This window comes from Notamacropus eugenii, chromosome 2, assembly GCF_028372415.1.
Source record: "Notamacropus eugenii isolate mMacEug1 chromosome 2, mMacEug1.pri_v2, whole genome shotgun sequence".
Classification (NCBI taxonomy): Eukaryota; Metazoa; Chordata; class Mammalia; order Diprotodontia; family Macropodidae; genus Notamacropus; species Notamacropus eugenii.
This window is the reverse complement of record NC_092873.1, coordinates 106043811-106071077: the sequence shown is the minus strand read 5'-3', so window position 1 is coordinate 106071077 and position 27267 is coordinate 106043811. Positions and strand designations below refer to the sequence as shown.

Genomic DNA, 27267 nt, shown 5'->3' with positions numbered 1-27267 from the left:
CTGGATGACCACTCAATGGGTACATTGTGGAAGGGGATTCTTTTCTATGCATGGGTTGGACTAGGGAGCCACCAAGGTCCTGTCCAACTCTGAAAATCTGTGATGTTGGAATTTAGTTCCAACTCTTTATTTTACAGATGAGGAAACAGGCTGAGAGAAGAAGTGGTCTATTCAAAATCTCATTCAAGATCATTCAGGTGGATTCAGTGGCTTTTGTTGTATCATCTCCAGTCCCAAGCTTGTAGATATTCAATGTGAGTAGTCATGTCAGTAATGCAATCCACTAGGTTCCTGGAGACTGCACACAAGAAAGTGGAGAGAGTGAAAGGATATAAATCCATTCCTGACACTGGGGGAAAAAACCTTGAACCCCAATATCCTATGGAAGCAAAAGCTGGGAAGGGTCAGGGGAAATGAGGAATGGGAGCCAGAATCCCAGAAAGAGGAGATCAGCAGCCTTATAAACTAGGGAAAGGGAAAGCTGCTGGGAATATTACTTTCACATGTGGAAAATACTATTACCATGAATCCACAAATGAACACAGTTGGAAAAAGGGGGCATAGGTGCCACAAATTTCTAAGGGCACTCCTTGCCACAGTGTTCCACCGGTAAAGCAGCATGAACTCTCTTCTCTCTTACATCTTTTTGCCGTCTACTTTTTCTTCCTCTTATCTGCCAAACCTTCCCTTCCTACTTTTCATACTCAAGGCTAAAGAGGTGCACTGATTCTTCCTTTCATGAGATAGTGTGTTAGAAAACAGAGGTGTTGCCTCTCCCTGTAAGCATTTCATATGTACCTATTCAAATTATTGTCTCTCACATTAGAAAATAAGCTCCTGGAGGACAAGGGGCTGTTTTCACTTTTCTGTGTGTCCCCATTGCTTGGCACATTAAAGCTTAATAAATGAAATGCTTCCTGATTGATGACTAGGGTGCACCCGTCCACAATAGATCTTGGAACTCTGGATTATCCTTCAGAGAAGTCAATCAGGAGAAGAGCCTGGTTTCAGAATCATGTCAGAGGATGACAGAAGGGGAGAGACTTTAAGATCAACATGGCCTTCAATAGGTCAGCTCTAAGTCCGTGATCATCTATGATGCCATGTGTATTATTGCTAGGAAAGATGACTGTTGGATATGGGACCTTAGAGGTTTTCTACCTAGTCATCACCAACCTGAAATAAACCCATTTTACAAATGAAGAAACTGAGGTCTAGGTCAAATGATTGTCCAAGATCACAGAGCAAAGATGTGAGTGCAGAACCTTTGCTTCCAGCCTTCTTTTCCACTGTAATACCTTGTGTTCTCAAATGAGCTCATGTTATTTCCCACATCAGAACTCTTAACCATATCCCCAAGAAATCATAAAAATGGGAAAGGGTCTCACATGTACAAAAATATTTAAAGCAACATTCTGTGGTGGCCAAAAACTGGAAATCAAGGGGATGCTCATCAATTGGGGAGTGGCTGAATAAATTATGGTATATGGATGTAATGGAATACTATTGCACTATAAGAAATGATGAACAAGAAGACCAGAGAGGCCTGGAAAGACTTATATGATCTAATGCTGAGCGAAAGGAGCAGAACTAGGAGAACTCTGTACACAGCAACAACCACAGTGTGCAAGGATTTTTTCTGGTAGACTTAGAATTCCACTGCAATGCAAGGACTTAAAAAATTCCCCATGGTCTTTTAGGGTAAAATGCCTTCCATATCCAGAGAAAGAACTATGGAACTCAATAGCAGAATGTAGCAGATCATTTTCTTTTGTATTATGCTTTGGTTTGTTATATGATTTCTCCCATTCATTTTAATTCTTCTATACAACATAACTATGGTGAAAATGTATTTAATAGAAATGTATGTGTAGAACCTGTATAAAATATAGGTTCGGGGAGGGAAAAAAAATCTAAGTTATATAGTAGTGATTGTAGAACACTGAAAATAAAGAATAAAAAAGAACTCAACCCTAACCTCCGCAAACTCCTTCATGCCAATAATCATTTACCCAAAGCACTTTCCTAACCATATGCCCTGTAAAGTTACTTTAGTGATTTGTATTATTAATAGGAGGAAATAACTCAGGTTAAATGATTGTACTCATTATTCCCAGCCATTAAATAAATGTTAGTAAGGTTTGACTACGTGCATAATGATTTCTTCCACTACTCCACACTCATACCTGGCTCAGAAGTGAGGCAGGTTAGGGAGCATGCCATTGACAATCCCCTACTTAGAAAAAGATTACATTTTCTTTCTGGGGAAATGGAATATAAATTCCTTTTTTGGGGGGGAAGAGGGGGCAGAAATCATAGCACAGTCTTTATTATCAAAGTCTTGCATATTCAGAGTTAAAAGAGATAAAGCAATCTGCTTTTTAAGTCCTTTGAGATCACTGAGTCATTTGCTTTGAAGATCCCAAAGTTCTCCAGCTAGGGGTAGAATGGAGACTCGGAAACTACCTAATTTAACCCCTTCATTTCACTGATAAGGAGGTTTAAAAATGACTTGAACCCCAGGTTACACAGGCAGTGTCATTGAGGGCATCTGAAAGTGGTCTTGCCAGAGCCAGTCTAATTTCTTCCACTCTGTGTATGTACAATGTCCAACCCTTTCATTATATAGATGACAAGACTGTCCCAAAAACTTGCTTTGGCAGGTAATAAAAAATAGATGGTCCTTGGACTCCAAAATCCAGTGCTCTGGGAAGTGCCCCCAGTTATCCAGATAGATTTTTACCACCAAAAAAAAAAAAAAAAAAAAAAAGGATGCCTACCCATTCCAAACTTTGTATGGAGCTATAACATGATAGGCAAATCAACAAGCATTTTTTATGAAACACCTATGTTCTAGGCACTGGACATAAAAAGACAAAAATATAATCATTTTGTCCTTAAGAGGCTTCTGTTAGAGTCTTGGTTTACATTCTATGAAGGAGGTAGCCTACTAAAGTACTGGCTGTAAGGTTAAGGAATGTATCATCCCACACTGTTTTGTGATCATCCAGTCAATAATATAGTAAGTAGATGCCTTGTCCAAGAACATAACCAGATATAGCAAAGCCAGGACATTAAGGTACCTCTAGGTCTCCCAACTAGTTAGCTCTTCCCATCACACCATATTGTCTCAGTAGATGCTCATCTAAGTTCAATGCATCAGTATCAGCATTGGAAGGGCTCTTGGAGACCATCTATATAGTCCAACAGATCCCCTAAGAATCTTGTCCATCCCAACAAACTGGCCATCATTTAATCTTCACTATGAATCCTCCAATGAAGGGGAACCTATCACTTTCCAGAGTAGCCCATTCCACTTTAGAAAATTCAATTATTAAGAAACTTTCCCCGACATCAAGTCTAAATCTATCTGAAACTTCCATCACTGCAGCTTAGTTTTGCCCTCTGAGGTTAAGCAAGATGAATTTAATCCCTTTAAATTCACAGAGCACAGAGCAGCCCTTTACATTTTTGAAGACAATTAACTTACCGCCAAGTTAAACCATCCGGTAAGCAAACTCTGAGATAGCATAATATATGTTATGGAAAAGCACTCTGTAAACCTTGAAATCTTATATAAATGTTAGTTATTACCCACTGCAGGGAATATGAAAATGAATTATTCCCTATAAACTCTAATATAAAGCTCCATGTATTACCTCAAATATAAAACACAAATTCCTCCACCTGGTATCTTCATACTTAAGTCTTTGGAGCTGACTAGTTTGACTTTATGCACTGGCCCCTACGTTTTCCTTCCTTTAGCTAACTACCATTTGGTTCTTGCTGTTTCCTCAATCCTGGATCACTCTCATCTTTTTCTTTACTTGTACACTTCAAACTCTGGCTAGAGGAAGTCACACCATCTAATTGACTGGGTACATTACAAATTCAGCTTATCTAATCACAACTGAGCCATCATAGCTGCAAGACAAAATTTCCAATATTCCTTGACTGACTCTGTCCCACTCACCACGGTTGCTATTCTAAAATGTTTCTCCATCTCACTTTTTCCTCATCAGATTGCTGTCACCTCTTTACTAAGAAAATAGAAGCCATTTGTCATTTACCATGAACTCCCTCTTCACCCATCCTCTCTCATATTCCCACACCAGAGAAGGTGGCCTTTCTCCTTACTAAATAGTGCCATTGATTCCATCATCTTTTGCTTTTTCCATGAACTTGCCCTATCTCGCTCTCAGCTTCAATCTTGCCTTGACTCAGCTCTTAGATCTACCTATACTTTCCCTTGACTCTGTCATCCCCTCCAGTTATCATCTGATATATCTCTACAATTTTTCAACCAAACTCTTGGAAAGAAACATCTATATCTGATGTCTCCAAATCCCTCCCAACCTGTTCACTTCTTAATCTCCTGCAATCTGGCTCCTAACCATATTGTCACTTTACTGCTGCTGCTCAAAGTTTATTAGTGATCTCTAATCTGCAAAATCACACAATTACAGAATCTGAGAGGTGGAAAGAACTTCACTAGTAATCCAGTCCAACTCATGGATTTTGAAAAAGCATAGCTTTTTCTCAGTCTTCATCTTGACTTCTCAATAGCTATTGATAATAATGAACATACCTTCCTCATCTACACTCTCAATTTCCTGCATTTCCATGACACAGCTCTCTCCTGATTCTGGTCCTACCTCTCTGACCACTCCTTCTCAGTCTCTTTTGTAGAAACAGTGTGCCTCACCCCCCCCCATCACAAGTATTTTTCAGGGCTACCTCTTTTCTCTGTGTACTCTTAGAAAGAGCTCATAAGCTCCAATGGGTTGATTTATCATCTCTATACAGATGACTCTCAAATATGTTTATCTTTAACTTAAATTTATCCTAAATTCTGTTCAGAAATAGAAAGCAATGACTTTGTCACCTCAACATTCACCCAGAATCCCTCATTTCTGTTGGAGATCACCATTCTCCCAGTCAGTTGTGTAAAGCCTTGCTGATTTCACAAACACCTCCCCTAACTATATCTAACTCCCATCCACTCACATGATCACCATCTTCAGACCCTCATCTTCTCTTGCCTGGACAAGCAGAACACCTGTTTGTTAACTCTGCTTCCAGAGTCTCTCTTCTCCAACCCATCCATACAGCTGCCAAAATAATCCTCTTAAAGTACAAGTCTGACCATTTCATTTCTCTGCTCAAAAACTGTCAGTGAGTCCCCTTAATCTATGGCTCAACACAATCTGACACCCACAATTGTAAAAACTTCCTAGGAAGTAGATTTACCCAAGCATAGAGTGGACTGAAATGGGTTTCTCTCTCATTAGAGAGCTTTAAACAAAGGCTCTCTGATACTTGTGGGGTCTATCTTAAGGGGGAATTTTTGTTTGAGTCCATGAGTTAAAGCAGAAGACCACAGATTCCTTCCTGCAATTTTGTAAGGATTGTTCTTTGGGCCACAGTAAATCCAAGGACTTGATGGAATTCCAGGGAGGTCATTTCTAATACACAGTCGAAAAATGTGAATTTAGAGTTTCCTCAGAGGTCAGGGCTGGAGTCATCGCCTGCACAGCTGGAGCTTTTGGCGTCAAGGAGATGGTCAAAAGAAAAAGAGAGGACAAACCTAGGCAGGTCCATATAAGGGATGTGGGCAATGAATGGGTCAGAAGTACTAGGGAAACGTTTAATAGTGCAACATCTAAAATGGGCTGAGGGAAGGGGCCATAGAGATGACATTTGTTTTTTAGGAAATAGAGGGTAGTCAGCAATGTTGATGCTACAAAAGTCCAGGAAGATGAATACTGAATAAAGTTTCCAATTATAGGAGGTAAATTCAGTGACTAAGAGATCCCAGGTGACTGGAGAGAGAGCAGTTTTAATGTTGAAGATAGATGCCAGGTTATAGAAGTTGGAGAATGAATGGATAGTGATGAAGAAGACCTGAGAATACTTGAAGACTGACCTTTCTAGAAATCTGCCAGTGAAAGGGACAGGAAAGAATGGGAGCAGATTAAAGGGGAAGGTTTTTGTTTGTTTGTTTTTAAAAGATAAAGGAGACCTGATCAAGGTTTAATGAGTGAAGTTAAAAATCAAAGCAAGCTGAGATGACTGAGTGGCAAAACCACCCTTGTTTCTGATAAATTATTATTGAAATCTAATTGACCTTAGGGTCAAGGGTCTGGCCTTCTCCCAGTGTCCATCATCATCACTTCACAGACAAATCCAACCTCAGTCTTACTTTGGATCCTACTCCCTTCCTATATCCCAAACACCCACACAGCCACTGACCAAATCTGGGTAATGAGGGGGTGGGACAGCCAGAAACCAGAGTCAGTGGTCAAGATGACCCCTAAGGAGGAGGGAAGGGGAATGGGAGCTAAAGCTTTTATCCATAGCCTCTGTCCATGAGTCCCATCCTTCCTAAGCCCTTCATTCTTCCTGGCTCCAAGTCTTAGCTGAAAGGGAGGGGTACAGGAGCCTGGGGCTGGGCTAGCACCAGCACTCTCTTTAGATTTTTTTGTGTGGTTGTATAAATCTGGCACCAGTTTTCATTCATGAAAACTGAAATCAACCATAGGGCATGGAACTGTATCAGAACCCCCACCAGACTCTATGAGAGTCACAGTGAGGGAAGGCATGAAGATAGGGGTCAGTATAAAGGGTAGTAACTAGGGGTGGGATTGAGGAGAACAGGTCATGAGCCTTAGAAGAAAGTTACAAAAAGGGTTTCTTTATTGAGAGCAGCGAGTTAAAAACCCCATCCCTATGGCAGGCCTGGGGTAGGGGTGGCCCGGCCCTCCCCACCCCTCCAGACCCTCCCCTCCCTCCCTCCCCCCACAAACCCCACCTGAAGTTAAGTACAAAACTCGCCCACGGTGCATACAAAAGGGGCAGTAAATATAGTGTCAAAAGCTCCTGAAAAACTCCTTCATCTGCCAGGCACTTAGTAAGGGGAAAGGAGAGGGGGAAGGCAGAGCAGAGGGTAACAGGAGTAGGCCAGGCACAAAGACCAGACCCATAGGGCATTCAAGGCAGGTACATACTCAGGAATGACCCCCTCCAAATCCGGATGCGGTCCCCATGTGCTTCACTCAGTCGAGCACTTGAAGACTCCTGGACTGTCACCAGACCCAAGCCTAGCCCCGATGCTTAGTCTTGGCACCTTAGGAAAAGTCCCAGGACCCGACCTGGCCTGACCTCCAGGGAAATAGGCAGGTTAAGTGGTAGGGCTGGGTGCCCAGAGCACAGAGAAGGCCTATGCTGCTCATTAGTGTTACCTGAGGTACCAATGCTGCTCCTGGTAAGGGCAAGGGCAAGATGCCCAGCCCCCAGGTCCCAGTGACCCAGCCAATACAAGGATCAAAGGAGCAGATGCAAGGGACTGAGTTGGGGGAGAAGGGGAGGAAAGCCCAGGCTCTGCCCAGGCTCAGGTCTACCTGTCCATGCCAGGTCAAGGAGCCCAAGAGCAGAAGGGAAGAGGGAACCTGTGCCCAATCTGCCACTAGGTCATATTCTAACAGTCCATGGGAGCAGATGGCACTCCCTGTTGGGCTTCCCCCCATCCCTTGCCCATCCTGGGACACAGCCTGTCCCGGGACTCCCTCCTCACGGCTTTCCATCAGCAGAGCTCTCTCCAAGAACATTAGCGATCTCACTGAAAGATGGCCGATCTTTGGGGCTGGGAGCCCAGCAGCGCTGCATCAGCCGGTACAACTTGGAAGGACAACCCTCGGGCTGCTGGAGCCGTGCCTTTCCAGCTTGTAGATCTGCAGAGGAAAGGGATGAATCCTCAGCTCAGTCCTTCCAATCTATTCTCTTCCCCTGCCCCAGAACCCCATAAGCACAGGGTTCAAAACCTGTGCTCTCACTACTTCCTTCCTGTGGGGCCTACAGAGTTCCCTGACGAAGTCAGGAGAGAGCCACGAACCCAAGAGGCCCAGAAAGGTTAGGACAAGTTACCCACTGGGGGAAGTAGGCATAGAGAGCAGGGTGTTGCCTCTCTCTCCCTACCCCATCCCCTAACTTCATTTCCCTGTCAAATCACAGATCTGGAAGGAATCTTGGAGGTCATGACCCTCTCATGTTGTCACATGAGGAAACTGAGGCAAATAGTGGGTAAGTGACTTGCCCAGGATCACACAGCTAGTAAATGTCTGAGGTGACATTGGAACCCTTGTCTTCTAAGTCCAATGTCCTCTCCACTGCACTGCTGGGTAGAGACCCCTACCTGCCAGCACCTCATCATTAGCCTGCCCACCATGGGGCATCTCGCCGTGGGTAAACACCTCCCACATCAGCACACCAAAGGCCCAGACATCTGACTTTGTAGAGAAGTCACCCTCCAGGACAGCTTCTGGGGGCATCCAGCGCAGCGGGATCCAGGCTTGACGAAAGTGGTAATATTCACTGGGGAACAGAAAGGTAAGTCTTTAACAGATGATCTGGGACTCAGCCTCAGCCCCCAGGACAGCCCCCTGATGGGTGAAGGGCCCCAGGAACTTCATAACCTCCTGACAACTCCTAATTTTTTCTTACTGTGAGTGACATCAGAGAGGCTTACAGGATCAAATGAAAAGAGTGTGTTCATTTGAAAAGACTGTGGGACTCCCCATAACATAAAAACAGACCATGAGCTTTTCAAGTGCATGTGTGTAGTGTCCCAGGCCCCAGATACTCCCTCATCCCGTAATCCCTGATTGTAACACCTCTACCAAAACAAGGATGGCTAGTGCTACTTTGGGGAGTTACTGACGGGAACTGGGCTATGCTCTCAAAAAACACAAAAGTTGATTTACTATTCCATAATCTATATTTGGCTATGAGGTTGATGAGAGAATCTCTTGATGAGGTCCATTATTTGCAATCTCTGTGACACTAAGCTGGGCTTTATGGAACCAATGAGACTGTAAAGGGAGAACAAGGAGAGAAGAGAGTTGAGCATCAATACATGAAAATGCTCCATCACCTACAGGGAGAGTAGAAGTAGGGACTCCTTTTCCCTGGGCCTTCTTTTTGGAATTCTCCATATTCAAAATCCTCTTCCCCCATCCCGACCTACACTCCTATAGTTTAATGTTTCTGTGACTGTTATCCATGCTTCTGGATGTTTGGGAAGGAAGGAATGGGTTAGGATAGGAAAGGTCACATCTAGGAGGGGTACAGTATCCTCCCAATAGCAGTACCTGTTATAGACATCCTTGCTGAGGCCCAGTGAGGACACCTTCACTTGTCTCTGGGCACTGATGAGGCAGTTTCGGGCAGCCAGGTCCTTGTGCACAAACCTACTGTTGGAGAGATGCTCCATACCCAAGGCCACCTGGGTACAGAGGGACACCTGAAGGGAGAAGAACAAGGTGGGGGGAAGGTTGGTCAGAGAAGCTGAAAGTAGGGTGCTGATGGTAACAAGCTTCATTCAGAGGTAGAAAAAAGAGAAAATGATTTGAAACGAGAGGACCAAGGTTCAAATCCCACGCTGCTACATGCCACCTGTGTGACCTTGGGCAAGTGCTCAGTTTAAGATCCTGGGAGGGTGTTTAACATACAAAATGCTGATGACACAAACTGACATTTCTATGTTGCAACAACCTACTGGTTAGTCTTACTGCATCAAATCTCTCCATTATTCAGCTGTTAAATTGAACTTTCTAAAGTACAGGTCTAACTATGTCACCTTCCCATTCAATAAACTCAAGTGGCGCCCAATGATCTTCAGGATCAAATATAATGCCTTCTGTTGGGCATTTAAAAAAATGATTTATTTTAAACATTCATTTAAAAAAATTTAAGTTCTGAATTATCTCTCCCACCCATTATGAAGGCAAGAAATATGATATCAATTATATTTGTGAAGTCATGCAAAACATTTCTATATTAGCTATGTTGCAAAAGAAAGGCAAGAAAAATAAAGGAAGAGAAAAAATATGTTTCAATTTGCATTCAGACTCTCAATTCTCTGGAGGTAAATAGTATTTTTCCTTTTTTAAAAATTAATTAATTCATTAAGTTTTAGTTTTTAACATTCATTTTTATAAGATTTTGAGTTCCACATTTTTCCCCTACCCTTCCTCCCCCTTCCCCAAGACAACATGCAATTTGATATAGGCTATATATGTACAATTACATTAAACGTATTTCCACATTAGTCATGTTGTGAAAGAAGAATCAGAACAAAAGGGAAAAACCATGAGAAAGAAAAAAAAAGGAATGCTTCAATCTGCATTCACGCTCCATAGTTCCTTCTCTGGATATGGATAAACATTTTTCATCATGAGTCCTTTAGAACTGTCTTAGATCACTGTATTGCTGTGAATAGCTAAGTCATTCCCAGTTGATCATGGTACAATATTACTGTTACTATTTATAATCTCCTGGTTCTGCTCACTTCAGTTTGCATCAGTTCAAATAAGTCTTCCTAGTCATTTCTGAAAGCACCCTGCTCATCACTGCTTATTTTATAGCACAATAGTATTTCTAGTCACAATCGTATACCAAAGCTAGTTCAGCCATTCCCCAATTGATGGCCATCTCCTCAATTTCAAATTCTTTGCCACTACAAAAATTGCTGCTGTAAATATTTTTGTACATATAGGTCCTTTTCCTTTGATCTCTTTAGACTCAGACCTAGTGGTGGTATTGCAGGGTCAAAGGGTATACACAGCTTTATAGCCCTTTGGGCATAGTTCTAAATTGCTCTTCAAAATATTTGGACCAGTTCACAACTCCACCAACAATACATTAGTGTCCCAATTTTTCCACATCCCCTCCAACATTTGCCATATTAGCTAATATGATAGATGACACGGGACCTCACACGGGACCCTCCCATCTCTCCAAACTGCATTATCAAGGACTGTCCCCGTACCTGGAACTCTCTCCATCATCCCTGTGTCTGCTGAATTCCTAGCTTTCTTCAGATCCTAGCTAAAAATCCAAGAAACCTTTCCCAGTCCTCCTTTATACTAGTGTCTTCCCTCTAAGATTATCTTTCCATTGTATCTTGTCATCATTTTGTTGATACAAAGTTGTTTCCATGTTGCCTCCCTCGTTGGACCATAAACTTCTTGAGGACAGGAGCTGTTCTTTGGCCTTTCTTTGTTTTCCTAGCATAGTGCCTGGCACATAGTAGGGGTTTCCTAAATGCTTATTACAATAACTTACTATAATGCCATAAATTTATAAGGCACCTCTCCTAACAACAATCTTGGGAGACAGAAAAAGTATTATTATCCTTCACTTTACAGATGAGGAAACTGAGGCTCAGAGAAATTAAATGATTTGTCCAAAAGTTTCAGAGCCAGGATTTGAAACTAATTTGTTCAGTTTCAAATCTTCACATATGATTTTGACCTAGGTGTTGAGAAATGGGAAGTCTTAACAATGCTCAGTATGCAACTATGTAGCAAAGTAGATAGAGTGGTGATGGACCCGGTGATACACTTGAATTCAAACCCTTCCTCAGAGGCTTACTAGCTGTGTCACCCTGGACAAGTCACTGAACTATTCTACCTTAGTTTCCTCACCCACCTCCCAGGGCTGTTGTAGGGATAAAATGAGCTGATATTTGTAAACTATTTTGCAAACCTTGAAGTGCTATATAAATGTAAATTGGCAAGAGACTTATGTCTGCATCCAAGGGACCAGTCCAGGCCCATTACCAGAAGGTTAGCAACCAGGTAATGAATGTTTTGGTCACAGTATTCCATCTGCTTAGTTCTTATGATTTTTAAGCTATGTCTATATTCATCATTTCTTTTGAACCTCAAGGTAAGTGCTGTTAAGTCTTGTTTTTTATAGATGAAGTAAAATGGAAGCACAGAGAGGTTGGTAGCTTGCCTGAGGTTGCACAGCTGGTTACTGGTAGATCTGGGGTTAGAGCCCTCATCTCCTGACCCCACTACATACATTCTGGAGACATAAAACACAGATTTTAGTCACTGGGGGAAAAATAAGAGTGTAGGGAAGGGGAATGCCCAGCACTGGGGGGTAATTATTACTGGTCCTGGGGCAAATAAAATGACTGCAATTACGATGTCCCAAAACATACTACTGCTTGCTAGGCCTGCAGGTGCTATTAAAAGAGGCCCCCAAATGAACGTCGGTATCACTAATTCTGTGCCACTTCAATAGCCAAGAATGTCAAGCTGCCTCCAAGTTATGTACAAATTGCTAAGGCAGGGAGAAAATGGACCCACATTACTGGGAGAGCTGCCACTCCCAGACAACCGCTTTTCTTAGATGTATTCTATATTGGGATTACTGCAGCCTTGACTGGCTTGTGGCCTATACCATCCCCAGACAGGTATGGTCTACACTGGCCAGAGACTTGCTAATGATTATCATTTGTGCAAAAAGGCACCTGAACATTACCATTAGCAAGGGGGAAAAATCCACTTCTAGGCAGGGATGGGTATGCTACACTTTCTGGGTAACAGAAAACTTCAGTAAATACCAGCACTTGATGTGAAAATTCAAAAAGCACTCCCCACACTTGGCACTCCTGCCAAGGGTGTTCAAACCAACAGCTGATGGGATATGTGTTGATATTTGTTACAGGAGTTTTGGTTTTTCATTTTTTCCCCAATGGAGGTGGAACAAAGTGAAAAAATAAATGCTTATTAATTGCATTAATTGACTAAAAGCCTTCAAGTCATCTGATTCCTTTATTTACTGTCCCTAAAACTAATCATCTGCCACCTGCCTCTAAAACATCTCTCCTATCCATTCCTTTCTCCCCTCATACTAGAACCACCTCAGTCCAGGTCCTTATTACTTCTTGCCTGGACTATTAAAATAGACTATGGTCTACCTTCCTCTGATGTTTTCTCCTCTGTCCGATCTCATTTCTTCTTTTTCATATGAAGGATTTATTTCCTCTCCCTCTCACTCCCCCCATCACATCTCCCATGTGTATACATACATAAATATACACACATAGCATCTTGAGTGAATCACCTTTATTTCAAGAGATAGGTGGCACATGTCATCTCTGGTCCCCTAGAATATTCATTGATTAGAGTCCTTCAATGGTGCTTGTCTTTATAATGTTGCTGCTGTTGCATAAACTGTTCTCCCAGTTCTGCTCACTTCACCTTGCCTCAGTTCATATAAATCTTCCCAGGTTTCCCTGAAACCATCCCTTTCATTTTTTTATGCCACAATAATATCCCCATTATCTTTACATACTCTAATTTGTCTCCCATTTCCCCAACCTTTTAGCTTCCAATTCTTTGGCCTCATAAAAAGAGCTGCTATAAATGTTTTTATACATATGGGTCCATTTCTTCTTTTTTTGATCTTTTAAATCTGGCAGCAGTAATGCTCTCCAAATCATTCTTCACAAGAAAGTCAGAATAATCTGCCTAATGATTTGACCATGTTGCTACTTCACAACTGAAAATCCTTCAATGGCTCTCTATTGCTCACAGGGTAAAATACATACTCCTCAGTCTGGTGTTCAAGGGCTTCCACATTCTGGCTTTAACCTACCTTTGTAGCATCACTGCACACTATGACCATGTCATGTTCCAGTTAAACGGAACTATTCCTTAAGGCTCACCGCCCTCCCCCCCCCCCCCCATTCTTTTCTTGCCACCGCCAGGAAACAACTGCAAGTGATGCCCTGTGACTGGATCACATGTCTATCTGTTGAAAGCTTTCTCTCCATTTTCAAAGCCCAAGTCATCTTAATTCATCCCACTTTTTAAGAAATTTAAACATCGACTATGTGCAATACATCGTGGTATATCTGAAGCAACAGGACTTACTCTCAAGGAGCTTATAATCAAATGGATAAAGGGACACACAAGGAGCCATGAGTAAAATGAAATATATGAAAGAGAGAGATCCAGGCAAAGTATTATGAGGCATCTGAGGTTAAGATCATTTTTTAGAGGGGGTGGGATGCATGCTGTTTGTGAGAACGGGAACATACAGCTTAGGCATGGAAAAGGGGAGGTAGGTAAAAGGATCATTCCTAAATGGGAAATGATATAAGCAATTGCCCAAAGGAAAGGATGAGGATGAGAGAAATGAAGGCTAATCAGCCATGGCTGAAACAGACTCCATAAAATAAGACTAGACAGACAGATGGATTGCGACCAGATTGTAAAGGGTCTTGAATGCCACAGTTAAGAGTTTTATGCTTTATTTTTTTTTCTCTTTTTAAAAAATCATTTCATTTGTTTTCAGTGTTCTACAACCACTTCCATATATCTAGTTTTATGCTTTATTCAAGAAGCACTGAAGAGTCACTGAACGTTTTAGAGACAAGTTATATATGGCTGTGGATAGGACATGTTGGCCATCAGCAAGGTTAACTAAAAAAAAAGTATAGAAGAGTAACTGGACAAGGGATAGACTGGATGTAGAAAGACCAGTTAGGAGGCTGCTTAATTAGAATCATCATCACAGAATGATGAACCCAGAGCTGAAAGAAAGCTCAGAGGATAGCCTCATTTTACAGATGAGGAGACTGAAGGTTAGAGAGGTTAAACGCCTTGCCTACGGTCACAGAGATACTGAAAGAGGTAAGATTTGAACCCAAATCCTTTGACTTCAAAGTCAGCGCTCTTTCCACTGCCTCTCAATTCAGTAATTTAATTCAAATAGCATTAAGTGCCCAGTATATATAAAGTACCATGTTGGATGTGGAGAATAAAAGGGCCAAAATGATTCAGTCCTTACCCTCAAAGAGCTTACAGTAGGAAAAGAAAACATGTACTGAGTACTTCCAGGTGTCAATGAGAAGGTTTTAAGTGCCAAGAATGGTAGAGGCTTTGTAATATGAGATGGATCGCTGAATTTAGGGAATGGCTTACCAGTCCTGTTTGGCTAGTATGTAGAGTGGGGAAAAAGGGAGTGATACTAAATGAGCCTGTAAAGGAAACAGAATGGAACTAGACCATGGAAGGTCTTAAATCAGTCTTAGAAGTCTAAATTTTATCCTAATAGGAACAGGGAAATCACTCAAAAACTTCTGAGCAGGAAAATGACAATGATTGTCAATCCTACATGTTAGGAGGGTATTTGGCAGCTGTTTCAAGGATGAGCTGGAGAGAAGATACTGGGAATGAAGGAATGGATTATCAGGGTATTATAATAGTCTAGGAGGAAAGGACTTGAGTTAGGGCGGTACCCATGTGTACAGAGAGAAGGAATGGAGATGAGATATATTTGGGGGAAATGTAGATGGGTAACTAGAGAGATAAAGAAGAAGGAACAGGCAAGGATAACCATAAGGTTTCTAACCTAGGAGAGTGGAAAGATGGCAGTGACTTGAACAGAACTGGGAAGTTTGGAGAAGAGGCAGTTTGGGGAGGGGAAAGATAACTGTTTTTTGGATGGGGGACAGACAGGAGGAGACATTCAGCAGGCAGTTAATGGTGGGGTAGGACTGGAAGTTCAGGAGAGAAACTCGTGAAGGTAACAATACTGTGGGCACCATCCTAAGCACTTTACAAATATTATCTCATTTCGTTCTCAGAACAAGTTTGGAAGGCAACTGTTATTATCATCATCCTCATTTTGCAGTTGAGGAAACTGAGGCAAACAGAGGTTAAATGACTTGCCCAGTATCACACAATAAGTATCTGAGGCTAGATTTGATCTCAGGTCATCCTGACTCCTGCCACCCTATCCAGTGGATGAAAATGGATTGCTGTTTTTAATCTGTATAGATTATATATCTGTGTAACAGAGGCCACAGAAGCTGAAGAGATTATCAAGAGAGAATGTAGAAAAAGAAAAGAGATCTCTGGATGGAGCCTCAGAAGACACATACAGAGGCTGAGGAGAGGTTAGAGAAATAGAAGACAAGACAGAAAATGGCATCCAGGGGGTTGGTGAAAAGGTCGAAAGCTGCAGGGAGTTCAATTAGAATAAGGACTAAGAGAAGATCCATTATGTTTGTTGCTGTTAAAGTTGTTTTTCAGTTGTGTCTGACTGTCCATGACCCTCTTTGGGGTTTTCCTGGCAAGATACTGGAGTGATTTGCTGTTGCCTTCTCCAGTTCATTATAGAGATGAGGAAACTGAGACAATCAGGATTAAATGATTTGCCCAAGGTTACCCAGCTAGTAAGTATCTGAGGCCAGATTTGAACTCAGGCAGATGAGTCTTCCAGACTATAACACCTGTACTCCTAGGTACCAGGTGGTCATTAAGTTCAGCAGTTAAGAAACCAAGAGAGGAGTGGTCAGTATGGTGGAGAAATGGCAGGGATTCAACTGAGCTGTCCCAAATTCCTCTCAAAACAATAATCCCTTAAATAATGCCTTAAATAAATAATGCCTTAAAATTAATTTTGGAACAAGGGAATCCACAAAAGGAAGGGATAAAGCAATTTTTCAGCCCAAGATAATTTAGGTCAGCAAGAAAGGTCTTGAACATGGATGAGAGTGAAGCACAGTCCAGAGCAGGCAATACCCCAGTATGATAGCAGCAGGCCTTGGGGGTAACTGAATCAGCAGTAGCAGTTTCTGGAGTTCAGTTCACAGATAGTCAGGGGTCAGATGACTGGTCAGGAAATTACAGGGGTCCTTTTGCTGGCACTGGGTACAAATCTTGGTTACATTGCCCATACACAGATCTGGGTCACAGTCCCAGGTGAGGAGAAGCACAAGGACACCAGAGCTTGTGGCTGCATGGGACTGGGGACCCTGGTTACAGTTCCAGGGTGGAAAAGAGTGCTCGTGGTCACTCACAATCAGAGCACAGTCCAGGAGAATAGTAAACAGACCTCTCCTTATACCATAAGACTTTGGGTGAGCCAAAAACTTATAGACACCCCCCTCGCAGAATTAGCTCTGAAAACAGCTGCACAAAAACCCTGGAGCTTGGGACAACGCCCTTTCCACCACAGGAGCAAAGCTCAATTTTTAACATAAGGTTAAAAGTCAAGAAATAGGATGGGAAAATGAGTAACCAACAAAAGAACCTGACAACAAAAAAATATTATGGTGATAGGGAAGATCCAAGACACAAACTCATAGGACAACAAAGTCAAAACCACTACATTCAAAGTTTAACGAAAAATGTGAATTGGTCTCAGGTATAAAAAGAATTCCAGGAAGAGCTCAAAAAGGATTTTTTAAAAATCAAGAGAGGTAGAGGAAAAATTGGGAAAAGACATGAGAGTGATGCAAAAAAATCATGGAAAAAAAGAATCAACAGTTTGGTAAAGGAAGCACAAAGAAGTACTGAAAAAAATAATACCTTAAAAAAACAGACTAGGACAAATGATAAAAGAAGCACAAAAGTCCAATGAAGAGAAGAACTCCTTAAAAAGCAAAATTGGCCTAATGGAAAAAGATGTATATAAATTCACTGAAGAAAAGAATTCTGTTATTAAAAAGTAGAATCAGTCAAATGGAAAAGGAGGTATAAAACTCATTGAAGAAAATAATTCCTTAAAAAATCAGAATTGGGCACATGGAAACTAACAACTTTATAAGACATCAAAAAAACAATAAAACAAAATCAAAAGAATGAAAAAATAGAAGAAAGCATAAAAATCTCATTGGAAAAACAACTGACCTGGAAAACAGATCTAGGAGTGATAATTTAAGAATTACTGGACCACCCAAAAGCCATGATGGAAAAAAAGACTCTCGACATCATCTTTAAAGAAACTGTGAAGGAAAACTGCCCTGATATTTTAGAATCAGAGGGCAAAATAGAAATTGAAAGAATCCATCAATCACCTCCTGAAAGAGATCCCAAAATGAAAACTCCCACAAACATTATAGCCAAATTCCAGAGCTCCCAGGTCAAGGAGAAAATATTGCAGGCAACCAGAAAGAAACAATTCAAATATCATAGAGTCAGTCAGGATCACACAAGATTTTGCATCTTAAAGAATCAGAGGGCTTGGAATATATTACAAAGGGCAAAAGAGTTAGGATTATAATCAAGAATCACCCATCTAGCAAAACTAATCCTTCAGGGGAAAAAATAAACACTCAATGAAATAGAGGACTTTCAGACATTCTTGCTGAAAAGACCAGAGCTGAACAGAAAGCATGACTTTCAAAGAGAAGACTCAAAAGAAGCATAAAAAGGTAAACTGGAAAGAGAAAACATAAGGGATTTAATAAAGTTAAACTGTTTACATTTCTACATGGAGAGATAGATGATAATTGTAACTCTTAAGAACTTAATCATTACTAGAGCAGTTAGAAGGAGTATATGTAGATGGCATAGATGAGATAAATATGATGGGATGAAATATAAAAAAATAAAGTTAATGGGTAAGAATGAGCAATGTACTGGGAGAAAGGGAAAAGGGAGAGACAGAATGGGGTACATTTTCTCACATAAAAGAGTTGTGAAAGAACTTTTACAATGGAGGAAAAGATCAGAGAGAGCTCTTGAACCTTATTCTCATCAAAACTGGCTCAAAGAGGGAATAATATATCCACTCAGTTGGGTGTAGAAATCCATCTTACCCCACCCGGAAAGTAGGAGGAAAATGGGATAAGAGAAAGGAGGGGTAGGTATGTTGATAGAAGAGAGAGAAGACTGGGGGAGGCAGTAGTCAGAAGCAAAATACTTTTGAGGATGGACAAGGTAAAAGGAGAGAGAGTTGGATAAATGGGGGAAAGAGGATGGAGGGAAAGGGTAATAATTGTGAAAAAAATTACAGCAAGTTTCTCTGATAAAGAGGTCATTTCTCAAATATGCAAAGAACCAAGTCAAATTTATAAAAATAAGAGCCATTCCCCGATTAATCAAAAAATAATCAGAAGATATGAAGACAGTTTTCAGATGAAGTAATCAAAGCTATCTATGATAATATGAAAAAATGCTCTCAATCACTATAGATTAGAGAAATGTAAATTAAAACAACTCTGAGATACACCACCTCACACTGACCAGACTGGCTAATAAGACAGAATAGGAAAATGTCAAATTTTGGAGGTCATGTGGGAAAATTGACATGGTAATGCACAGTTGGTAGAGTTGTGAACTGATTCAACAATTCTGGAAAGCAATTTGGATCTATGCCTAAAGGCATATCCAATAATAACCACTATTAAGTCTGTACTGCAAAGAGATCAGAGGAAAAGGAACAGGACCAAGATGCACAAAAAAATATTCATAGCAGCTCTTTTTGTGATGGAAAAGAATTGGAAATTGAAGGGATGCCCCATCAATTGAACAATGGCTGAATAAATTATGATACTGGATTATGATGGAATAGTAGGAGAAATGGCAAGCAGCATGCTTCAGAAAAACCTGGAAAGACTTACATGAACTGATGCAAAGTGAAATGAGCAGAACCAGGAGAAGACTGCACACAATAATGGCAATATTGTATAATGATCAGTTGTGAATGACTTAGCTATTCTCAGTAATAGGACGATCTAAGCCAATTCTGAAAGACTTATGATGAAAAATGCTATCCATCTACAAAGAAAGAATTGATAAGAGTCTGACTGCAGAGAGAAACATAATTTTTTAACTTTTTTTTTTTTTTTGGATTGTGCCTTCTTTCACACCATGATTATATGGAAATATATTTTGAATGACTGTACATGAATAACCCATATCAAACTGCTTGCCTTCTTAATTAGGGGGGAGAGAAGAGAAGAAAGTAGAGAATTTGGAACTCGACATTTTAAAAAATGAATGTTAAAAATGGCTTTTATATGTAATTAGGGAAAAAAATCAAATATTGAAAAAAAGAAGAAAGTAATAATATACCCTCTGAGAGAGAAAAAAGAGTTACTTCGGAGAGAGCTATTTCAGAAGAGCAATGAAGTTGGAAAAAAGATTTTAAAGAGAGCCTTGAGAAGTGAGTGGAAGGTGAGGAAGTCAAGGCATTTAACACGGATGCCTTTTCTAAAGGGTTGTGTATAAAAGGGGGAATAAATTTAAGACAATAGCTTGAAAGCAGCAGCAAGGTCAAGTAAAGTTTTCTGTTTCATTTTCGGGGAAATCTGGAAATTTTTTCAGATGAGGGGACAGAGCACAGAGAAGGGAAATGATTGACAGAACAAGTTGTGAACTTGGCAGAAGGGGATGGAATCAAAGGTTAAGAAGAAGGAGTTAGAGTTACCAGAGAATAAGGCTACTTCTTTCTAGAAGAGTGGAAAGGTGAGGATAATGACATCAGAGACAAAGAAGAGAGCTTACTTACACAAGGTGACCTCAGCCCTCTCCAAAAAATAGAAGTTACATTTCTCTACTGAAAAAAGAGAAAAGAGGTGGACATGGAGATTTGAAAATAAAAAAGGTTTGAAACACTACTGTGAGAAGTAGGATAGAAGTTATTCATGAATGACTGCAAGATCACGGTGCAGCATAAATTTGCGTCGGGGGTGCTGCCAGCCGGATTTCATAATTTCCTCTGGCAACATCTGACAGCTCAGGAGTGGAGTGGAGGAATCGGATAGCTGTATTAGCCAAGGTTAAAGGTTAGTGGGGAGTAAATGGCAAAAAGTCAAAGGGCAAGAGATTTAAGGGTGGTGGAAAGAACATCACTGAAATGGCAGACTACAAGGTCAAGAAGGAGCAAAGTGAGGCTAGAGCAGGACAGATGACTCCATATAATTCTTATTTTCCAAATTTAAGTGGAATTGCTCTCCCCTTCATTCTCTTATGCTACTGTATTTGACTGCTTTGAATTATTTAGTCCTATATATTTTCACTTGGAAAGCTTCTTGTTTATGTCTTTTGCTACTGATACCCTTTTGCTGTTGCTGTTCAGATATTTCAGTCATGTCTGATTCTTCTTGGCTCCACTTGGGGTTTTCTTGGCAAAGATTCTGGAGTGGTTTGCCATTTCCTTCTCCAATTGATTTTACAGATGTGGAAACTGAGTAAAAGAGGGTTAAGTGACTTGTCCAGGGTCACATAGCTAGTATCTTGAGACCAGAATTGAACTCAGGAAGATGAGTCTTCCTGACTCTAGACCTGGCAACACCATCTAGTGGCTCCAAATAATTGGATTATAGATTTAAAGTTGTTAGGGACCTTAAGAGTCCATCCAGTTCAACCTTCTCATTTTACAGATTAGTTTGTCAATAAACATTTATTAAGTGCTTCCTCTGTACCTCACACTCTGCTAAGATCTGAGCATACAAAGAATGAGGAACTGAGGCCAAGAGATGGTCAAGTGTCATGGCTAATAAGTGGCTGAGGTGGGACTTGAGGCCAGGTCTTCCAGCTCCTGAGTCAAGTAGACTCTATTATGCTGCCTTTTGGCTACATAAGACCAAGTACATGCAGAGGAGGTTCACAGCAGAGGCAGCGCAATTATGAGAAATCAATTTTCCACATAATGAAGAGGAGAAAATGACAAAAGTTTGGAAAACATCTTGGACCTTATCGTTGCCAAATAAGAACAATTACAAAATTATCAGTAACTACTGAGGTATATGGCACCTAGGCGGCGTACTGGGCTTAGAATGAAGAAGACTCATCTTCATCAATTAAAATCCAGCCCCAGAGACTTACTAATCATGTGACCCTGAGCAAGTCACTTAACCCTCTTTGCCTCAGTTTCCTCATCTGTAAAACAAGCTGGAGAAAGAAATGGCAAACCACTCCAGTACCTTTGCCAAGAAAACTCAAATGGGGTCATGAAGAGTCAGACATGACTGAAATGACTAAGAGCAGCAACATGGAGGTATATGGCTACTTTTTCTTATCTGCACAGTTCTTATAAACGTCATCTACTAACCTCCATGGAAGAGGAGAGCATACTTGGAAGACAGGAGAGGAGAACAGGCAGACTTTTGCAAATGACCTTCAACAGCAGATCACATCATCACTGTTATACAAATGACTAAAAGGTATTGATAAGATAAGCTCTTACACTGTACTTGTTTGTGGTTTAAAAAAATAGCATCTGATTGATTAGGTCAGGGGTAAAAACCAGCCTTAATTTAAAGGCCGTACAAAAACAGGTGGCTGAGTAGATTTGGCCAACTGAAGTTTGATGACCTCTGGGTTAAAGCAAAAATACCAGGCAAGACACTGCCCTCCAACAGGTGGCAACACATAGTGTCAAAATCATACAAGACTCCTTGAAAGATGTACAGATCTAATTTTGTTCAGTGATGTGTTTGTGAAGTACAAAATGGGGAAATGGAGACACATGCTTGGCTCTGCCTACATCATAAAGGATATCCAGTACAGTATCCAAATAAAAGAAGGCTTCTTTAGACAGGGTGTTGTTTTCTAAGGTTCCTGCTTATAGAAAGCACTGGGATGATTACATAAAGCTCTGGCACATTACAGAGCCCCCAACAGAAGATCCATAATCACTCAAAAAAGTTCAGGCTGAGGAAAAAATAAACGGAAGAAGAATGCATACTATCCAGATCAAGATGTGTGGATCATTGGAGAAGCGACTCAACTGGTCCATTAGCACATATATATTAGATAAACCTGGCAAAAGGACAATGAGTTAGGACAACAACATGTATTAGGTAGGTAAATATTTGTTGGAAAAATGAAAGTTTACTGTATACACAGCCCAGCTATGTGTTCCAAAGGGAAAAGGAGAGAAGCATATTGATTTAATGATCTGGATTACAGGGGTTATTGTATAATGACCAAGAAACCCAAAGAGAAACATCAGAAAAGTTCCTTTTATCCAGCCAATAGTACAAGGCAACATCCAAGAGCTTCAAGTTGGAAGTGGGGTGCCACTAGGAAAAACAGCATTAAGTCAGGTAAACAGGGTCAGAGAAATGAGATTTAGACTGAAAGTTCTTAACTAGGGTCCATGGACCCTTAGATTTCAGAAAGATTCACCACTGAATGGGGGTGGGGTGGGTGGGTAGATTACATCTCTTTACTAGCTTCTTATTGAAATTTAACATTTCCTTTAATTATGTATGTAGGCAACTCTGGAGCTCATAGACTGGAAAACAAGTCTCCACCCACCTAGCACAGAGTGAATGTAATAACTAAATAGTAATTGTTTCTCTTTTAGGAACCCTGAGAGTCTTCCCTTCTCAGTTTGATTTTTTTTTTTTTATTAAAGGGGCCATCCCTTGAGTAACTTAAAGAAGCCTATTCATTGAATGGTTGTATCTCACTCAAAGTGAGAAACCTATGATAAGACCTTATTCTGAAAGGGCCAGGATCTCCCACTGCATCCTGGGCTATCTCCAGTCATCCTATGAATATCAGGCCACTGGACCCAGAAGGCTCAGGAGAAGAAAGTGAGGCTGGTGACCGTGCACAACTCTCCCTCACTCAAATCAAAGTCAACTGCAAGTCAGGTCATCATCTTGATGTCATGGTCTTCTTACAGAACGAAGGACAAACACAACAACAATGTAGACAACAAATAGTATACCGTTAGTCTTCATCCAACTGCCACAGGAACCCTTAATACCAAAAAGGTTAAGCACCCTGATAGAGGAAAACTTAAACTATGTGGCTCAATAAACTCCAAATGGACATATCACCTCAATTATAACAAGACTGGACAAGTAGAGAAGAAGATACCCTTAACCACTACAAATCAGAGAAGAGTCCACAAGTAAACAAGGGACAGAGAAGATCATAAGAGATAAAACGAACAATTTGGTTACATAAAATTGAAAGGCCTTTGCACAAACAAAACCAATGTAACATATATACAAAAATATTCATAGCAGCACTTACTACTGTAGTAAGGAACTGGGAACTAAAAGAGTATCCATCAGCTGATTCTACAAACAAATTACTGTATATCATTGTAATGGAATATTATTAGATCTTAAGAAATAATGAAAGAATAGATTCAGAGAAACCTGTGAAGACGTGTATGGATACAGAATGAGGTGAGCAGTACCAGAAACATTTACACAGTGACAAAAGCATTGTAAAAAGAAACAATTTCAAAATATTTAAGAACTCTGATTAATACAATGAACAACCAGGACACCAAAGAAATTGACAAGTGCTTCTCACCTCCTGACAAGGGACTGATAGACTCACGGTGCAGAATAAGACATGCAGTTTTAGATATGGCTGATGAAAGTGTGGGTTTGTTTTACTTGACTATGTAAATTTGCTTCAATTTTTTTTGGGAGGAGGTTAGGGAGACAAAAAAATTAAAGAAGAGAGAGGGTATAGTGATAATTATGCCAAAGGTAACCAAATCAATGGGTTGTTTGAAAACGAGATCGAAGGGCAACACAAACGTGCAAGACAGCTTTGGGGCTAATATACTGAATTTAGCATATACTTCAGAAAAGTTGGACATGATGAAAATTAGTGGTATGTCACAAACAGTCCTCTTTTTCTGTTCTTTGTATATGGAAAGGTTTGTGTTTGCCAATTACAGAGAAAAAAATTAGAGATTTAATTCTCAAAAGAAGAGTGTCATTATGAAACATGTCAGATAAGGTGGCTGAATAGACTGACTTTATTTAAATACTTTTCCACTGTTACAAAGAATGATTCAATGGAATGGAAATAAGGTGAAATAATGACTAAGTTTAAAAAAAAAAAAAAGAAAGAAAGAAAGAAAAAGAAAAAGGCAGCAATTAAACTTTTAAAAAATTTCCACACAATCCATCCTCTTCCTTCCAGTGTCTCTCAGGTATTCTTGAATGTGATAAGAGACAGAGATCTGAGGAAACACTTATCAATTAGGCCAATTCTGCCTTAGGCTTTCAAACCCCAGGACACCATCCCTTCTTGACAAGTAATCTGCATGCCACAAAGTCTTTTGTAATCTCCCTTTCTCTGCCAGCTCTCTGCTGGTCTGGCTAACAAGGTAGAGAGAACTCTGGTCTGGCAGAAGGCAGGCAATCTGGTGGGGGGTGGGAGGGTGAGAAGAGGAAATGAAGAGGGGATTAGATTTAGCACAGTGATAGCTCTTAAGCGAGGCAGGGAGTTTTGGGGACACAAGCAATGGGAAAGAGTTTAATAGAGCTCTGGTAGGTAACCTGTAGAAACAAACGGATTAAGGGCTTCCTGAAACTGCTGGGCAAGAAGCCATCTGAAGGCCTGTAGGATTAACACTGAAAACCTGACATAGAAACCTCATCTAAGAACTTATTTAGTTCCCTGTGGGCAGAAAGTAGACTCACCCCTTCCTTTCCATTTCTGCTTACCTAGTTCCTCATTCAAGTTCTAATTAACCCATTATGACACCACTGAGACCTTTAAATTCCAGCTTTTAGTTTCTTGGCCTATTGAGCTATACTACCTAATACGCTTTGCAAAACATAGATAGATATAGCAATATAGATATGGAGAGAGATACAGAGATAGAAACAGATCTAGACACACATGCATACTAGGTATTATGATTATTTATTGCCCTTCAAAAAGACCTTTAAAACTTACCTTTCCACTATGCTCAAAGGGCTATAAAACTGTGGACACCCTTTGATCCAGCAATGCCAATTCTAGGGTCTATATCTCAAAGAGATCATAAAGAAGGGGAAAGGGACCCACATGGACAAAAATATTTATAGCAGTTCTTTTTGTGGTGGAAAAGAATTGGAAATTGAGGGGATGCCCATCATTTGGGGAAGGGCTGAACAAGTTGTGGTATATGAATGTAATGAAATAATATTGTGCTATAAGAAATTTCGTACTTCAGAAAAATCTGGAAGGAATTACATGAGCTAATGCTGAGTGAAGTGATTGTACACAGGAAGAGCAACATTGTATTATGATCAACTATGATAGATTTGGCTCTTCTCAGCAATATAATGATCTAAGACAATTCCAAAAGACTTGTGATGGAAAATACTATCCACACCCAAAGAAAGAACTATGGAGCCTGATTGCAGATCGAAGAATTCTATTTTCACTTTTTTTCTTTCTCATAGTTTTTTCCTTTTTGTTATGATTCTTCTTTCACAACATGACTAATCTGGAAATATGCTTAATATGATCGTACATGTATAACCTATATTTGATTGCTTGCCATCATGGGAAGAGGTGAGGGGAGGGAAGGAGAAAAAATCTGGAACTCTAAATCTTATAAAAATGAATGATAAAAACTATTTTTACATGTAACTGGAAAAAATAAAATATTATTGAATAGGAAAAATTTTTAAATAAAAAAATGTTTAGAAGCACCAAAAAAACCCACTGCCTTACTTTTCCATTGTCCATTCCTAAAAGTAACTCATGCTAGCATCAATATCTGACAGTGCCTAAATGGACTGTTTCTCAAACTGGTTCCATCAAACCCAGGCATTCTAGTTCTGTAAAATTTTCAGTGTTAGTGTTATTTTTCCTCCTCTAAAATATTAGATATGAAATTACACTACATGTATTTTTGGTCTGAAATGCCTCTATTTTGCTCCAAAAGTTACTTAATTCCATCCTTACCCCTGTCTTTATACTTGGCATGTATTCCATATCTCCAGACCCACTGGACCAGAATGTATGGTTCATCAAAATTTTTCAAGCTTCATTATTCCGAGGACAGATTAGATCAGTTGATTAGTTTGACTGGGAGCTGTCTAACTGTGCAGCCTTACCTGCTAACCTTATTCACATTATTAAGAGGGGCCCCCTGGAGACAGATCTTAGCCCCAAAGAATGAATCCTTGCTGGAAAAATTTCAAGCACTGTGGTTAAACAGTGGGGGAGGTATTCTTAGGAAGGTGTTCTCTTAGTACATAATGAGACACTTTTCCTCTCAAATCACACCACAGAAGCAAATGATCCTACTTACACCCCAAGCTTCAGCCAGGAAAATGAACCTTGACATTCTTTTCCTTTGCTCTAGCTCTTTTCCTTTAGAATTCAGGTCAGAAAGGTCTCTTTCCACCAGGAAATCCACAGTGAGCCAAACCTACTGACAGTCTTACTGGACATGTACATTCCAAGTGTCTCTCGTTTATGCCTACCATGTAATCCCTTCCTTCAAATCCTACTCTTGTCTCTTCATGGCCTGATCAGGCCCCTGAGTTCTTAAAGGACAGGCTGATGGAGTACAAGCTTTGGCAGTTCTTATATCAAACTGGAAAGGGTTTGGAGGATGGACACAGAGACAAACCACATAAGTGTCTTTCAAGGTCCAGACTAGCTAAGCTCATGGAGGCACATAATAGGATCAAATGGTTTTAGAGTTAAAAGCAGCCTCAGAAACCATCTAATCCAACTTTCATTTTATACATGAAGAAAATGAATCCCAGAAAGGTTAATTAAATTAAATTAACTATCCATTAAGTGGACAATTTTGAGTACAATAAATTAAAAGGTTTTGTACAAATAAAACAAATATTGCCAAGATCAAAAGGAAAGTAGAAAACTGGAGAGAAAATTTTATAGATAACTTTCTCAGACAAAGGTCTCATATCTCAAATATATAAAGAACTCTATCAAATCTGTA

At 40.3% G+C, this 27267-nt stretch overlaps 1 protein-coding gene across 1 annotated transcript in view; it reads right to left on the bottom strand.

Moving 5' to 3' along the window:
* Positions 1 to 6674: 6674 nt before the first annotated feature.
* PTK7 (protein tyrosine kinase 7 (inactive)) overlaps positions 6675 to 27267 on the bottom strand; it is an 83789-nt gene continuing 63196 nt past the window's right edge. The window contains exons 18-20 of the mRNA XM_072642195.1: positions 9147 to 9298; positions 8192 to 8370; positions 6675 to 7730 (exon numbers count right to left, since the gene is read on the bottom strand). Of these exons, the coding sequence (XP_072498296.1) occupies positions 7570 to 7730; positions 8192 to 8370; positions 9147 to 9298 (492 nt within the window). The 3' untranslated portion in view covers positions 6675 to 7569. The remainder of the gene's footprint in view (positions 7731 to 8191; positions 8371 to 9146; positions 9299 to 27267) is intronic.